Genomic DNA, 17,859 nt, shown 5'->3' on the forward strand with positions numbered 1-17,859 from the left:
TGATTCAAACGTGAGGGACTAATTATGTTTACAAATGAGTTTTGTAAACCTAAACGTTTTTGAGTGTGGGTGACTTTGTTCTTATACTGTTTTGTATTGATTTATTGTACAATAGTTCAACGTTTTCACGCACAGGTCGAATGCACACCAAGCCAGCATGCTACAAAGACCTGCGAGTACAGGTGAATGCATCATACTGTAATCCTAGATCAAGGCCAGCCACAGGAACGATGCCTTGTAACACCCAACCATGCCCAGCCAGGTAAGTGCTTCAAAGATCACATTCGTAGTGGGAACCTTGAAAAATCGTAGATACAAACATTTATTTCGGGATGTCGAAAAATACCGTATTTTCCGCACTATAAGGCGCACCTAAAAGCCTTTATTTTTTTCAAAAGCTGACCATGCGCCTTATAATACAGTGCGCCTTATTTATGGATCAATTTTAAAATTGCAAAGTTTTCCAACTAACTTGCAGCCGCCGACTAGATTTTCCCCCGAACGCCAAGTAGTACGCGGTGTATGCTGGGATTTATTTACCGGCGTTTCATTGGCTAACCAATGTGTCAATCATCATTTGAATCGATCACTATTGGCTAAAGTTATTCGGAGCTCAAGGGGCGGATCCTTTTTATCATTTACAGGCTGGCATTGGCTTAAACGGCAGACAAAGCCTGCAATTGGCCGAAAAAGATGTGTCAATCATCAGTTGAATCGATCACTATTGGGTCAAGTTATTCGGAGGTCAAGGGGGCGGATCCTTTTTATCAATTACAGGTTGGCATTGGCTTAAACGGCAACACAAAGCCTGCAATTGGCCAAAAAAGATGAATGTTTATGGCACGTGGCTGACGGCATAGAGAAAGCATTTTTTTCTATTCTGTATTTGAAATTATTTTATTCTCCTGGATTTACTACTCTCACGGATATAAGAGGACATTGGCTGCACATTATTATGAACACAACGACTTCGGTGAGCTACTTCGGGTTTTATATTGTCCCTGTATCTTGTTTCAGACTGAACTCGATGTTTCTGTGATAAGCGGTGCAGATAATGGATGGAATGGAGTGTCTATTTTTAAATTAAACTCAATTCTAAGTGTTTATTGTCATATGCAAAGTAAAGTTGCGAGCGAAAAAGAAAATATATACTAAGGAATGGTTAGCATTTCTTGAATCCCAGGACTTTAACCTTCCGAATGATGGAACGATGCATTTGAGTGACATCTTACGGACACCGCATCCGCACGTGTTCTCGACACGTATTTGTGTCTTTGCAAGCTTTCGGAATGTTAAGGGGGCAATAAGTTGGACTTAACTATCTGACTGTTTTGTCCACGTTCCCATTGTAGCGCCTTATAATCCGGTGCGTCTTATCTATGTCAAAAATAGGACCAAAAACTATTTTTTCGGGGTGCGCCCTATAACCCGGTGCGCCTTATAGTGCGGAAAATACGGTACTTGGACATTGCTGTTAGATTTTGTATTGTGCACCTTCTTCCGAGTACAGGACAGTACTGTAGAGCTTCTTTCCGCCGCTACAGGCGTGTGGTGCTGTGAGAGCTCACCTAGCATTCACCCCGAAGAAGAAATCCGGCTTCCTCTTCCTAGTTCGTGTGTAAACATACTATACTGTATCTCCAGTGCGCTAAAAACTTTGAAATTTTTATTTTTTAATATCTCGTGCATCTATTCAATATAGTTGGTGCAAGGTGTAAAGAAGAGGCGAGCTGTTTCATTAAAAATAAAAGTGGAATAAGAAAGCTTGATGCGGTTGAGAAAATGGTTGGATCACTTTTTTGGCCACTTTCTACCACAGAGGGGGAAGTCGCCTGACTCTTGAAACTCCTCTGCCAAAGGTAACATACTGTAGACTTAACTTTATTTATCTTTTTAGAGCATATTATTTTATTAAATGTTTATTTTTTTAGTACAAAACAATACAGGATACTTAAACAAGCCTTAAACATACATTCCATACAAAATACAGTACTGAAGCAAATTATGAACAATTCAACTTACGAACAATTGTCCAGAACGTATCTCATTCGTAAGTAGGGCAGAGTTTGTGTATATAACTCTTGTTATCAGGACATTAAGTTGCAGCAGCAACTGAAATAAATTTGGTCGAGCAAAAGTGTTAAGTACAGTGTGAAAAAAGGCTTGACACATTTATTGAGCTCTACTTAAGATGCATGCGTTTTCACTTAGTCTTCGCTTACATGTGCTCACTCTGTGCGATTTGGCCTAAAAAATTGCTGCACATCTGTGCCAGTTGAAATGAAATAATCAAAAAGCTATGCCAAATAGAGGCTGCTTTCCGAGCCCCGCCTGAATCTGGATAGAAAACACACCTGTTGGCGAATAGAATGTGTTCTGGCCAAGCTATCCATGTGAGACACGGCAAGAAAGGAGAAGTTCTAGTTGGATGTTATGAGTATGCCTTAATCCAATTTCTTTATGAAACATCACAAACTGTCAAAACTGGTTAGCTTCTGTGGCTGTTTGGAATAGAGGGAGTACTGTTTCACATATGGACCCAAGTTGATAATCCCAAGTGGCATTCCCTTTGAATTGTGATATTTGAGTTGAATGACAATGGACTGCAAGGGGATGGTTAGACAGGTTATTAAAAAGGTTAAACACAATAGAAAATGGCACACTGGATAACCGGCGAAGATTTGATATCATAACTCTTTTTTTCCCAGTTGTAGTTGTCAATTAAATTTCAAGGTCAAATTCTTGTTGTCGTATTTCATTTGTAACTGAATGCGGATGTATTTTAGGTTTAGTTTTTGTTTGACCCACAATTTGTATTCTTTGGGCTCTGTCCTTGAAATTTTATGATCTAGAATGTTCACTACCACTTTTTCCAGAGCCATATCGAGACTCACTTATCGAGTAGTTATCGTTACAGATACCACTATTATATAAAACTCTCTCCCCTCTGAGAGAAAAAAAAATCTGGTATTTTTGAATAATTACCTTGAAAATTTAATATTTTCCATAATAATGTTTTTTTTAACTAATGGCAATTTATTATTTCTGCAATGTCTCATTTCTGATTTTCAAAAGGCCACTACCGTCGCTGGTACTTATACCTTAAAATGGCTGTTATCGACAATGATGGTTAAACTGACCAAAACTCCAAAAAGGGGTACATTATCCCTTAGGCGTCAGCAAGAAACATTTCACTGTAAAAGAAGGTTGGCCTCTCTTGATAGTTTTCATATTTGTTATAACAGTCTTAATGTCTCATCTCATTAGCTGTACCGCTTATCCTTATTAGGGTCGCGGGGGGCTGAAGCCCATCCCAGCCATCTCCGGGCAGTGGGCAGGGGACACCCTGAAGTGGTTGCCAGCCAATCGCAGGGCACACGGGGACAGACAACTCACTCGCTCAGTCACACTTAGGGACAATTTGGACTGGCCAATTCACCTGAAATGCATGTTTTTGGAAGGTGGGAGGAAACCGGAGTGCCCGGAGGAAACCCACGCAAGCACGGGGAGAACATACAAACTCCGCACAGTATGGCCGGTAGCTGGATTTGAACCCACGTAGGAGGTTCCCACAATTTCAGAACTGTGCCGCACACACGCTAACCACTGCGCCGCCGTGCTGCCCCAGTCTTGATGTAAAGACTGATAAAAAATAACCATTTGAGATGTATTTATCATTTAAAAAATAAAAAGTTATGCTTATCTTTCCAAACCACTGTTGACAATTCAATTCCTTATTAGCTCTTTTTAAGGACTCCAACATAGACCCTCTGCTGTAGTCTGGAATGTTAGCCAAAAATCTTGTTCTTATATATGTGAGAAGATTTAACTAAAACACTAACCTCACATTGACTGCCTGAAAACAATTGATGGTGTTTTTGACCAAGCTATTGTTAGAAAAATCTTGATGAAGAACATTAGAAAGACTAAACAGTGTTGTGGCCATTGAGGTTTTATAAATGTGAGGAATTAACTTGTTATCGGCAGCAACATACTCTTCTATTATGAATGAACAAACACAAGTACTCAACTATTAAAGCCTTCCATGTAAAGATACTTAAAAATAAGTCAGAGATTGTCTTTTATTTCTTGTGCTTCTGAGTTTTCAAATTCAACTTCTCAATTTCCATCCAGAGGAAGTCATTTTATGAGTAAATTAAGACAAGATATTTTTAAATTCATTATTCAAAGATATGTACTGTTTTTGCCTTGTGTTGTACTGTGAGGTTTTCCTCATACCTAAAGATTATGAAATACTGCATAACGTCATGTAGAGGTAGCTTGGGGCCGCGCCGGTCGGGCATAAAACATCGATCATTAAGTTGGGCCAGGCCCGGCTTTTCTCTCGACGTTTTTCTTTTTCTTTTCTTCGTGGAGGATCTGCACAGCATGCACGCTGTTCGGAGAACTTACTTTTACTCAGGTAATTATTTGGATGACTACATTTTACTTCTACTTGAGTGATATTATTATGACTTCGGCGTTGCACTACGCCGCTTGGGGTTTACTTCAGTCTCTCACTCAAATCAAGTTACGGTCGGGCTCGGACTGGTTCGGGCTGGATTTTTTTAGGCCCGATCTTACCTCTAACGTCATGGAATGGGGTTTTAATGCCTGTTATTTTTGATACTATTGTCTAAAAAGAACACGACCCCATTCGGTTTTACAGTGTGAAATACTATACTGTATATGCATTGTTACGCACACCCATTTGCATATACATTCTGTGAAACAATAGAGTTTCAAACCAAACACACACTCACTCACCATTAAATTGAGCGTTCATCGATTTGATAATGCTTGGAGGGGGCACTGTTGTAATGTCCCCGCAATGAAAATTTGATCCTCCTTTTGGCACTGTGAAGCTGATCCACGGCTTCCATAAGGTGATTTATGAACAATCAAAAAAGCCTGGGTTGATAGAAGATTGGACTTGGCTTTTTGGACTGGTCGGGAGCTGCAGTACCCAATTTGGCTGCCGGAGGGCGTTAGAGACCCAACAGAATCGGATACTTACGATTTTTTTGGTATTTACTGGAGGTGCGTTGACACAGAACCTAGCGAAAGTCAATTGCGGAGGCTTAAAACACAACTGTGTAGATTTTCACGAAAATCTGTTACGCCATTTCGGAGACCCAGCTGCCCAACCCCAACACACACACACACACACACACTCACGCCCACCGAACACACAGACACACACACATACACACACACACACAATTTAGGATTTTGCATGTGCAGAAAAAAAATCTTGTCCTCCTCCATTGTTCATAAAATTATATTAAACAATTATTCGTATTTTAAAACATACTTCTATTGTTTTGAAAATATCTCCATTTGTGTGTTTTTGCTGGCATTCCGAATGATAACATAGTGATGACAACATGTTGGATCTCAAGAGGGTATGTTAGAAATCGAAGATGTGGTGTGGGAAATATGACAAACCCAGTGATGAAAGATTAAGAAGACACTTGCACTTAAAAAAATGAGGTCAGGAGGTGTACTGCCAGTTTACTTATTAATTTGTCTCGGAAAAAAATCATAATGTAGTAAAAAATTCAAACAGTGTTTCCAAAATGCAAACTTTGAGTTTGAAGAGTTATGTGTTAAAGACTGTAAGCTTTGAAGCACATTTGTTAAGTAGGCTTGACAACATATGAGGAATAAAAAACACATGCGGTGATGTTTACTTTGAGCTGGGATGAGCTTGCAGATAAGAAAAGTAGACAATCAGCTCCAGTTGAGAAGCTTTGACTTTCTGTTGTTATGACTTGCTCTGAGGCCAGTCAGCCATGAACACATGTCAAACACCGATGGGAGTTAAGACAGGGGGCCATATTACATGAAATCTGTTACAAAGCAACAAAAGTCATGATTAAAAAAGAGGACAATCTTTCCTGCCAATGCTTTACTGATTTTGTATTAACATGGCGGGCCGTACATTGCACACCTAGGCCTTTGGTAGTGCTACGTGTGAATCAATCCAACACTCAATAACTATTTTATGGCTATAAAATCTTTACCGCAGCTACAGCTTGGAAACGTGCAAAAATGCATTAATAATAACCTTTTAATTTTGCAATGTTATCTAGAAATAAAGCCACAGATTTCAATTCCTCTGTTGCACAGATTATCCTTGCATTTCATTTCCAACAAGAAGTTATTTTTTATCGCCAATGAAGCTAATGCTGAAAGTCGCAGTGTTCCTGGGAGCCAGGGGTATCGCTTGAAGTTTGTGGGCTGAAAGTGGGAGATAGCCCGGTTGCGACAGGCTTGCTTGCTCAGTAGTTGTTCTACCTTTCTTGATGATGTACAACATTTCAGGAAAAGTCAGTTTTGAAAAGGTCTTTAACGGTAAATCTGCAACCAAATCTATTTCTTCTCCTCCTTCAGCAATTGTGGTTTGACAAAAATGTTACTAAATTGACTAAACAATATATTTGCTTGTGCAGCAGGCTACAGATACAGTTGGCGAACTCTGCTTGTACACTCTATCATTAGCCAATCATTCTTCTTCATCCTCTTCAAGTTTAATGGCGGTTGGCACCGGTACCTTGGTGCATTACTGCCCCCTAGCCAAACACAGTTCGTGAAAACGCTCATGGTATCGGCAACTCGAAATCTGATTGTTTAAAGCAAGAGCACAAAATCTAATTAACATCACATGTTTCGGAGAATTAAAGGCAAGCAGAGAAAGCCTAGCAGGCCCTTATAGCAAACCACTGCCTAAATGTGAGGTGCTGACAAGGAATCTTGGCTATTGTGTGTTTGTGTTGTTGGACAAAATAGACGGATGGTTCATTATCATTTACGCGAGATAACCAATGTTACAATTATATAGATATAGAAGATGTCTATTCTATCATACTATGATTTGTGAATCCCTGCCATCTGACTAAAAATTATGAGGTTGGGCCTGTTGACTCAGCAAGCAATGTTGTTTTTCCAGCTGGTCCGTGGGGGTATGGGGGGCATGCAGTCAAAGCTGCGGAGGAGGGGAACAGACGCGTCGGGTCCACTGTGTCCGAAGAAGTCAAAGCGGAGACGACCTCCTCGCTGACGCTCATTGTTTTCAGATGACGCCCACCAGGAGGCAAGTCTGCAGCACACACAGTTGTCCACCAACTTGGACCACTGGCCAGTGGTCACAGGTGAGCATTAGATATTCATGGAGATTTACCAAATCACTCTTTTAGACTAAAACTAGTACACCACCCTTACGTAGTCACTAATACAACAGTAAGTACCAAGGCAACTGTGTTTTATATAACCCAATATACTCGTATTTGGCAATTTAAAGTATAGATTAAAAGATGATTGCAGGAGTATGACAACAATGTGACCCATTCGGATTAGATTTTAACAAATTCTTGCATCCTTTTTCTTGTGCATTACAGAATTGGGTTAAAAGGGTTCTATTTTTCCCTCCTTGAATATGCCCCCTGTAAACACAAAATGGGGGCACAGTGTTACTGCTTAGTCCCTGGTGTTTTGTTTACAAAAACTATTTTCAAGGATTTTGATTTTATGTACAGTATAATGCTACATATTTATGAAGATACTATTTTCCTTCTGAAGGAATAACATACACATTTAATAGTATAATCTGAAAATTGAGCAGGTTATTATTTTTATTACCCCATTTTTGGATGGTTTCAAAACACACAATCAAAGAATACCTGTTCTGGAAGGATGTTTTGTACAATAGGACCCATTTTTGTATGTTGTAATCAACAAGTTGGGGGTCTGTCAAGGCAGAACAATCCTGATCCAAATTTGTGTTGGTATTTCAAGCAAAGTAGAACAGTTTCTGATGGGTTGTTTTTATTAATACTCATCATTTTTAGAGAAGACATTTTAAAAGAAATCATCCAATTTACGGAGGGTTGTTTTGTACTTTACACGTTTTTTAAAGTTTTGAACATGTTTTAAATGAAACAACAATTGTATTGTTCTCAGCGAAGGGATGCTGCTGGAAATGTGAATTTCCCTTCGGGGATGAATAAAGTATCTATCCATCTATCTATCTATCTATCTATCTATCTATCTATCTATCTATCTATCTATCTATCTATCTATCTATCTATCTATCTATCTATCTATCTATCTATCTATCTATCTATCTATCTATCTATCTTATTTGAGTGTTTTTAAAGAAAATAACTGTTTTGGAGGATTTATTTATAATAAATAATTTTATTATTTCTCAAAACAAAAATAATGAATTTGTACTTTACTTTTATATTATTTTATTTGGGTTGAAGACCCAAACCACTTGGGTCAAATTGTCACGACCAGAACTGAATCAGGACCCAAATGCGTAGCGTTAACCACAAGTTTATTGATAGAAAGAGGAAGGACAGCGCCCGCGATCCGGTGCTCGTGCCTACTGATTTTATAGTGTGATTTAAAGGGACAGTGTGTATTATTTTACCATTAGATGTTGCTGTATTGTGTAATGTACCGAAAACAAGTGAGCACTAAAAAGCACAACTAAACTGAAAGTGACCAAACCGCAACTTTTATCTTCAAAAAGTTTTGCTCAGCCTTTCGCAAACCTTTTTATTTTCCCTCGGGTTTCCATAGCAGCAAGATGGCAACAACTTTTAGGTAAGGCACATCTCATCTCATCTCATTAGCTACACCGCTTATCCTTAGTAGGGTCGCGGGGGTGCTGGAGCCCATCCCAGTAATCATCGGGCAGTGGGCAGGGGACACCCTGAACTGGTTGCCAGCCAATCGCAGGGAACACGGGGACAGACAACTCACTCGCTCATTCACACCTAGGGACAATTTGGACCGGCCAATTCACCTGAAATGCATGTTTTTGGAATGTGGGAGGAAACCGGAGTGCTCGGAGGAAACCCACGCAAGCACGGGGAGAACATACAAACTCCGCACAGGAAGTCCGGTAGCTGGATTTTAACCCACACAGGAGGTTCCCAAGACCTTAGAACTGTGCCACACACGCGTTAACCACTGCGCTGCCGTGCTTTCTGGTGAGGCACATGTTATGTCAAAAAAATGCAAAAATGAGGAGGTACGGGTATTTTCGAAAAATGCATGTTTATATAGTAGTTAGTTCATTTATACTTTCTATTTAAATACATATTTTTTTCAATGAATTGGATATTTTACCACTAGGAGGCGCTTATTAATACATGCTGTCTCTTTAAAGGATAGACAAAATAGGGATTTTTATTGTTCTTCTTTAATGTATACAATATTTGTTATGCAAAAGTATACACTAAATTTTATAAAACAAATATGTATCTAATGCACATTTTCAAATGTTGCTATGATGTCTTTGTATGTTTTAATGGACTTTAAGTGAGGATCTAGAAAACACGTATGTGTGATGAAATGTTGGTATGACATTATTTTTTTCCCAGTGTTCTCGTAAGTGCGGTAATGGCTTGAGGAAAAGGACAGTGTTGTGCACAAGACACAACACTATTACACAATCTGAGACTCTGCAAGACAGTTTATGCATCCACTTGCCGAAACCTGACAGTCAGGAAACCTGCTTCATTAAACGCTGCCAGAAACAACGCAGAGTGCAGTGGTTTGTATCAACGTGGCAAGAGGTAAGCTTTGACTAGTTTTTTGTACCTAGCATCCATACGTGCTAACATTTTCTTGCCCTGTTCCTTCTTATGTATTTTTCAGTGCTCAGTAACATGTGACCACGGGTATCAGGCACGTTTCATTAAGTGTGCTGAAAAGGTGGGTGTAATTGAGTTCATCTTAATGCAAACAGACTTTAAATGTTGTTTGAAAGGTTGCAATTCACTTTTGCCTCTGTAACTAAAGGATGCTGCCGGTAAATACAGAGAACTTACAGCCAAAAAGTGCCACCACATCCCTAGGCCTAAAGTAGCACTTCATCGGCCCTGCGTCTTATCTCGGTGTCAAGCCATTACAACGCCACCAACCCAGAGCTGGAGTGCACATTTTCATCCACCTTTCCCTCAGCTAAGACGCGAATGGCACGCTTCTTCTTGGTCTGAAGTAAGAAACTAAAAATCAATCATCATCTTCCAAGTCTCCGAAGTTCAAAAAGATTCATGTCTTCCCAAAAAATGATATGTCCTTGTGCTAACAGTGTACAGTGACATGTGGAGGTGGAGTGCAGGCTAGGACAGTCCAATGCCTGGCCCAAAGGAAACCTGTTTCTGGCTGTGCACTCCATCTAAAACCATCAACGTCCCAGGCTTGCAATACCAACTTCTGTCCACAACTGGATAAAAAGGGTATACAACCTCATCTATCATTATAATGCATACAATGCAATTTAATAGGCTGATACAAACTGATGAGATTCAAAGTAAAAATTTTCATAGATTGAAGATTTATCAATGTTTAGGTTTTGACTTTTAGAGTCATGATATTTTCAGAAACAGCTCCTTATAAGGATATTTTAAAAAGTGGTTTTATTTTGAAGAATGTTTCCACCATTTGTTCTTAAAATCTTGTTATGCTTCTAACATCAACATTAGCAAACATTTTACTGGATTTATCACCAAAATGGCATATTGTATTTGAGGGAACAAAATATATATCCATTCATCTATTATCTGCACTGCTTATCCTTAGTGGGGTCACAGGGGTGCTGGAGGCCAACCCAGCTATCTTCGGGCAGTCCCCTCAAAAACAAAAATGGAACAGAACCTAAATTGTAATGACATATATTCTACAGAAACTGTCTCCCACCTTTTCTGTTAAACTGATATTTTAATGGTGCTGTACTAACCCTAACTCAAATTGGGCTGCAGTAAATCATTATCCACACTTTGTCCATGCAAACCCAACTGACCGCCTCAACAACCCAGTTAACTTTTTATGTGACCATAGAAGTCTAAAAAGAAAAAAACAATAGGTAAAAATGACTGGAACTTATAGTTTGTTTGGTGCAGCAATGTACCCACTTGCCTTATCTCTAACACCACCCCAGTCACTTTTGGAACCCGATAATAATCCACAGAGCACCCGCTCGAGATCACCATTTTGTTGCGCTTTTCTGACTTTTGTCAGGGTACGATTTAATTGATGCATTTCTTTTCAATGCAATGGGCCACTGAAAGCTCGCGCACACTATGCTTCCCAGCTTGTTTTAGTATGAAGACAATGAATTTGTCAGCATACACCAGCATAGACAGTTACCCCACCCAATACACAAACATAAGATTTACCCCATGTAGCACAAAAAAAACTAATCAATTCAAAATCTGCAAAGGAGTGAATCAGCAATAACCAAAGTGAGAAGTAGCGGGGAATCTCTGTTTTCACAAAATATGGAACTTTCTTTTTGCTCTTACTCATACTTTTAATTTGAACATTTCCCATTTCTTCTCCACAGAGCTGGCATGTCGGAACTACTTCCACTGGTGTTATCTGGTGCCACAACATGGCGTGTGCAACCACAAGTATTATGGCAAGCAGTGCTGCCAGTCCTGTTCTAATTCAAACTTATAATCACAAAAAAGTGACTTTGTTTGGGACTCAGACAGGAGGGTAATTAAGTTAGTCAAATGACTATTCTTGATTTTTATGGATGAACATTTAGCAAATGTCTGCTCCTGCGAGAAACTACAACACTCCACAGGAATTTGATGAGCTGCAGCGACAGTCTAGTGATGCTGGACATCTGAAAAAGGAAAATTCATGGTTAAATGTATCTACAGAAATGTGACGGTGCTAAAATAACTGAGCTATTTGGAGTATTAAAACAGTGATCTCCTTGCCCTTCCAAAAATGAATCTTGGAAAATGTTGTCATGAACAATGGATGCATCCTTGTCTGTACTATATTGTTAGATGAATAAGAACAAATGAAAAGGGACATATCTATAACATAAAACTTGAAAAGAATGACCTGGACAGAAATATGATGTTCTATACTCACATGGTGGGGAAAACACTTAAATAAATGAGAAACTAGTTTGATAGTTGTGCTAAGTTGTTATTACTTCGATGGGATCTTCTGAAGTTTCACAAATGCACATCATAATTGTTGACCCATGTTTGTTATTTATTGTAAAGTTGGAATAAAATGCAGTACAACTGTCACCTTTTATTACTCTACTCTTAGCCCATTCATATTTTGAAGTCTATTTTATAAAACATGTATGAATCAAGAATGAACATATATTTTCTTTTCTCTTTTGATTCGAATTATTTGTGGTCTGGGAAAACCTGAAAGAGAAATATTCATAAAAATAAATCCCAACAAAATATAGTATTACTATCTCCTTGGGGAGGGCGATATGATGATAATCAATCGATGGCACAATTGATGAGATTTTGATCTTATAAAAACTTGTTAGATCATGTATTTATTTATCTTTATATTTATAGAATCTCTTTCAATTTCATTGAGTTTCCATCTGTGATTCATTCATTTTATTTTATTTGGGCTCTGTCATGCTTTTATTTGTTTTATGAACTATGACTACGGCTTAATATGACACTTACAGTGCACGCACACGCATTCCACTTTAGGACTCATTCCATGATTTCTCCTGAAATTTAGTCAACAAGATCTGAAAATGTATATACAGGCAGAGCTTACAGATCGCTGAATGGCTCATTACGAGTGACAGGGGAGTCGTATAACTGCAACTATGTGTTTAGTGAAAAACATTACTGTACTTTTAATATTACTTTTAGACAATGTAGAACCATATTGACGGAATATTATGGGAATACTTACCTAAATGCATATGATGCGGGTACCTATGAATATAATGTATTATAATAATCACCAAAATAAGTACTATTATTTATCATTGTTGTTATTAGTTGTTGTGGTAGTAATAGTATTAGTAGTAGGAGGAGGAATAGCATACAATAGAAAAGAATAGGTCTTTACCGTCATTGATATCAACAGTTTCTGAAACTTATGAAAAAAGTTACCAGAGACCAGGGCAAACAACTGAAAAGTTGCCAGCCTAGCCATAAAGTTGCCTGCCCCATTTTTCACAACTTGAAACACAATAAGACGACTCATCGCAAAAAAAACATTGTTGCAAAGTATTAGGGATTGATCATCAGAATATATGTAACGGGTGTAATAATAACTTTTGTTTTATTGAAATTCCTGCTAAAATATGTGTATAGTTTTTGATAAGTGTCCTGCAAGGATGAGTCCAACAGTGCCACCTGCTGGTATGGGCTGGAGTTTGGTTTTGGCTTCTGACATGTGACCGGGAGGCGGGGTTTGTTGGCAGTTTTCAGAGGGAACTGCTACTGAGATCAAAGAGATCAAAGCCAGCAGAAAAGCTAATGTTGTGACTCATTCATTTGCAGTAACTGTAATAAAAACCTCATCATCCAGTCCAGCGTGAATGTGGATCTTTGGTGGGACAAGTACACCGCGGTTACATATATAACAGAACAACACTTTGGAATTAAGTGTATTATAAATCTACTTATAACATTCAAGTATATAACATCGCTGTTTTCCATCTGCTATCAGCATGTACCTGTATTCACTCGTCTTCATTCATGCAATGTTTGCGTTGTGTCGACTACTACAAGCCACGTGAACACTTCTTGCCACGATGCTTTTAATGTACGTTTACGTTTTGTAGCGTCATCAATTTTGTTATCTTCTTTTGAATATTTCTTCTGGGGCTGATGTTTTGGCTTGATTCCTAATCACTTATTCATTTCTCTTGTGTTTTCTGTGGGTCTACTTTGGAAAATTAAAATAAGATTATATGCAAATGCACGACCTTATAAGGCTCGGGAGAGTCCGGAAGCACGAAGTTATTCGATGCAGGCTTCTGATCGGCTGCTGAGTACGCAAATTGCCAAACAAACCGAAATGACGAGATTTCCAAACCGAACGAAGATTTCGAAATCGGAATAAAGCAAACGTTTGATTTGAAAAAAAATCTTTCCGTTTTTTTTTTCCTTGTAAAGTTGTCGGCCACCCGGGCGGAGACGTTTTGTAAGTTGTACGCCCGACGTAAAAGATGCACGCCCCTGGCGTCTGGGCAGACATTATTTCAGACACTGATATCAACATTGTGAAAGATTGTATGTAGTCCTAACTACAGTTTAAAGTCACGATGCCACAACAACAGACCCTATTTTGGCTGTATATTCTAAGGGAACATATGTATGGAAGCTCATTGATCAATGTATACTTACTGTGGAGACATATTATAATGAAAACCCACAGAAAAAAACTGTAAATACCCATACATGCTGACAAAACATAGATAACAGTTTGATTGGGTAAGCGGTAGAGATGGGCAGAGCTATGCACGCATAGCGTAAGGACTCACTTCTCTCTTTTTAAATACTGTATCTGGTTTCTAGTATTTTTTTGCAAAATAACTTTGCATGCACCTTGTTTTGTAACCATTATTTAGGACAAAAATGACACTCAAATTGCACCTCAACACTCTTAAGTAACTGCGGGAGGAGGACACATTTTAAGTGATATATTACTATTAATATGGCATTATTACCTTTTCATCAAATTTATCAAATCATCAAACATTACACAGTGAAATCAAATATGCTGAAGAATTAGCTTTAGTCTGGAGAGAGATTTGGCGGTTTTGTTGATTTTTTTTTCTTAAAATATATTGTGTGGCTCTCTTTAAAACGTCGAAATATTTTCCTTTTATTGCTCTTTGGGTCATAAAGGTTTCCAACCCCTGCTCTAATGTGTGCACACATGGGAGAATATGAGACATCAAAAATGAAATCCATGTACTTGACTCGCTAAACTGAGTATGAGTGGCTGAATGCATACAGGTACATATAATATTGTGGTATATTTGGGCTATAAAAGAGCAATGGTTTGTTTACAATGTAAATAAAATAACTTTTATATGTTGTCATGTCCATGATTGTGTTATTTACAATGTGGAGCTTTTATTACCAATTATGTATTTCCCCAGGAATTCAAAAAAATCAAAATCCTGTGGTATATCGTTTGAAAATAGTCTTACACATGTTAAACTTTGGGTCGACATTTCCTTGTAATTAACCATTTATCTATAGACAAACACATGTGGGTGCTGTGTCATTAAGTTTGTGCTTTATTAATCCGTTCCATCTTGTGAGAAATGAGCCACAAATGATGCCTGGAAAAACTTTGTGGAATCCTATGTCTTCACCCTAGTCAAACATAATCTTGATTTAATAGTTTGTGACACGAACAAAGAAGTACTTTAAAGTTTTGTTGTTTTTTCAAAGTGACAAACCAACTGAACAATAAAAGAAGTGGGTCACAGCCTCAGGATGATGTTTTTTTTCTCTTGTTTATGAAAAACAATTGGTTGCAGATGGAAACATTATAGAAATAATCCATGGTGATCGAGATAAAAAAAATCTGGTAGAAAGAAAACACATTACTTAAAGGTGGGCTGCGCTGTTAGGTGTCCTTGGAAAGTTAAAAGTTTGATATTCCTTCTAATAAATATGTGTTAGCAATGCCCAACAGAGTTCAAAGAGCCTTTATATATTTTTTCCACCGCACCTATTTGGTTCTATCTTACTTTTATCAACTGTGCTCTGGGACTCGCAACACAGAAAAGGGGTGAGGGATAAGCAGGGGTGATTGAGTTATGCTCGTCCCTGTTTTTTGTTTTGTTTTTTAGTGTAACCTAAAAGTGGTCACCGACAGAAAAGGCCTGTTTAAAATACAGTCGAAACGCCAACCAAACCCCCAAAAACGTAAAAAATAAAATTCAAAAAATATGTGTATATTATTACTTGAAGAATGAGCTCACTGAGGCTCCAATCATGACGTTCACCCGGAAGTGGCGGCAGAGTGGAGCAAAATTTCAAGTTGGGGACGCCACTTTTAACGTAGCCCATTTTAAAACTTTCCTACTGCCTTAAACTGCCTTCCTTACATGTCATTTACAATTCCAGATGCCTTAACAGAGCCAAAGGTATCATAAAGGACATTATTCACCCTGGTTTCCATTTGTTCAGCCTGCTACCCTCTGGTAGGCGATACCGATCCATTCCAGCCAAAACAAATAGACTCAGAGACAGCTTCTTCCCCAAAACTGTCACAATAGTAAATTCAAATTTGCACTGAACTAAACTGCACCTATTTGTCATATGATGTCATTAGTATAAGCACTTTAAATAACCAATTATCTGTAAATATCCAATATTTATCAATGATCGCTTCCATCTCAGCTGCTGTCTAGGGGGCTTTTATATAGTGTTTTATTCATATACTGTTTATAAAATCATATTGGTAATTGCACTACTTCATAATTCTGTTACTTTTTAAGTTCTCTGTCACTTTAAATTCTGTGTGTATTTGTGCCGTACATGGGCAGCTTTGAATTTGAACTAAATTAAGTTTATATGTGCTGCTCCTTTAGATAAAAGCATAAAAGATGAGAGGTTAACATCCATCATGAAAAAAGGTCAATGTAACGAAAAAAAAAAACTGGATGGCTAGACTTGTCGTTAGTTTGCTAATACTCTGACTAATTTTTGAGCTTGCTCGAGCTTTTATTTAATCGTAGGACAAAAAATGGCGAAAATAAGAAAAGGACTGTTTCAAATACAGTCCAAATCCTAACCCAAAAAAGATGAAAAAAGAAAAATGTATTCAAGCGCGTCAAAGAGATACTCATACATGGACGCGCCACAGAAGCAACTTGACAGAGAATGCAATGATGATTTCAGCCAGAAGATGGCGTCAGCAAGCAAAGTATTTTGAACTTACGGATAACACCTTTAATGTTTTGTATTTTCAGATGTCATTTTGTTTAGAACATTTTATAATAGATAATTGAGAACAGGGGAATGCTTTTTATCAGAGCTTTGCTTGTGGGAAAACCCTAAAATTGACCCAGCTTTACCCATACACGAGCTCCAGCAGCCTAGAGTACCGTATTTTCCGCACTATAAGGCGCACCTAAAAGTCTTAATTTTTTTCAAAAGCTGACCATGCGCCTTATAATACAGTGCGCCTTATATATGGATCAATATTAAGTCACAAACTCTTGCAACTAATGCAAGCAGCCACCGACTACATTTTCCCCCGAAGGCGAAGTAGTCCGCGGTGTATGCTGGGATTTATATACCGGCGTTTCATTGGCTAACCAATGTGTCAATCATCATTTGAATCGATCACTATTGGCTAAAGTTATTTCGGAAGTAAGGGGCCGGATCCTTTTTATCATTTACAGGCTCGCACAGGCTAAAGGGGCAAAACAAACCCTGCAATTGGCCGAAAAAGATGTGTCAATCATCACTTGAATCGATCACTATTGGCTAAAGTTATTCGGAGGTAAAGGGGGCGGATCCTTTTTATCATTTACAGGCTCGCATAGGCTAAAGGGGCAAAACAAAACCTGCAATTGGCCGAAAAAGATGTGTCAATCATCATTTGAATCGATCACTATTGGCTAAAGTTATTCGGTGGTAAAGGCGGCGGATCCTTTTTTATCATTTACAGGCTCGCATAGGCTAAAGGGGCAAAACAAAGCCTGCAATTGGCCGAAAAAGGTGAATGTAAATAGCAAGTTTGGTTGTCTACGGCATAGAGGAAACATGTTTTACCATTTTGTATTTTTAAATATTTTACTCTCCTGGATTTACTACACTCACGGATAAAGGAGGACCATGGTTGCACATTATTATTGAACGCAACGACTTCGGTGAGCTACTCCGGCTATATATTTTCCCAGTATCTTGTTTCAGAGTGATCTAGATGTTTCTGTGATGGGTCTTTTTTTAGATTAAACTCAATTCCAAGTGTTTATTGTCATATGCACAGTAAAGTTGCGAGCCAAAAAGAAAATAGAAACTAAGGAATGGTTGGCATTTCTTGAATCCCAAGACTTTAACCTTCCGAATGATATTT

At 38.3% G+C, this 17,859-nt stretch overlaps 1 protein-coding gene across 1 annotated transcript in view; it reads left to right on the top strand.

Annotated features, from left to right (window-relative positions):
• The window catches only part of adamts16 (ADAM metallopeptidase with thrombospondin type 1 motif, 16), a 69,692-nt gene extending 57,699 nt beyond the window's left edge, over window positions 1-11,993 (top strand). Inside the window, exons 18-24 of the mRNA XM_088327913.1 lie at window positions 136-262; window positions 6,953-7,154; window positions 9,396-9,590; window positions 9,673-9,729; window positions 9,817-10,014; window positions 10,109-10,256; window positions 11,363-11,993. Coding sequence (XP_088184039.1) covers window positions 136-262; window positions 6,953-7,154; window positions 9,396-9,590; window positions 9,673-9,729; window positions 9,817-10,014; window positions 10,109-10,256; window positions 11,363-11,478 — 1,043 coding nt within the window. The 3' untranslated portion in view covers window positions 11,479-11,993. The remainder of the gene's footprint in view (window positions 1-135; window positions 263-6,952; window positions 7,155-9,395; window positions 9,591-9,672; window positions 9,730-9,816; window positions 10,015-10,108; window positions 10,257-11,362) is intronic.
• Window positions 11,994-17,859: the final 5,866 nt, after the last annotated feature.

Source organism: Urocampus carinirostris, chromosome 2, assembly GCF_059441175.1.
Source record: "Urocampus carinirostris isolate Australia breed hairy pipefish chromosome 2, RoL_Ucar_1.0, whole genome shotgun sequence".
In the NCBI taxonomy this organism is placed as follows: Eukaryota; Metazoa; Chordata; class Actinopteri; order Syngnathiformes; family Syngnathidae; genus Urocampus; species Urocampus carinirostris.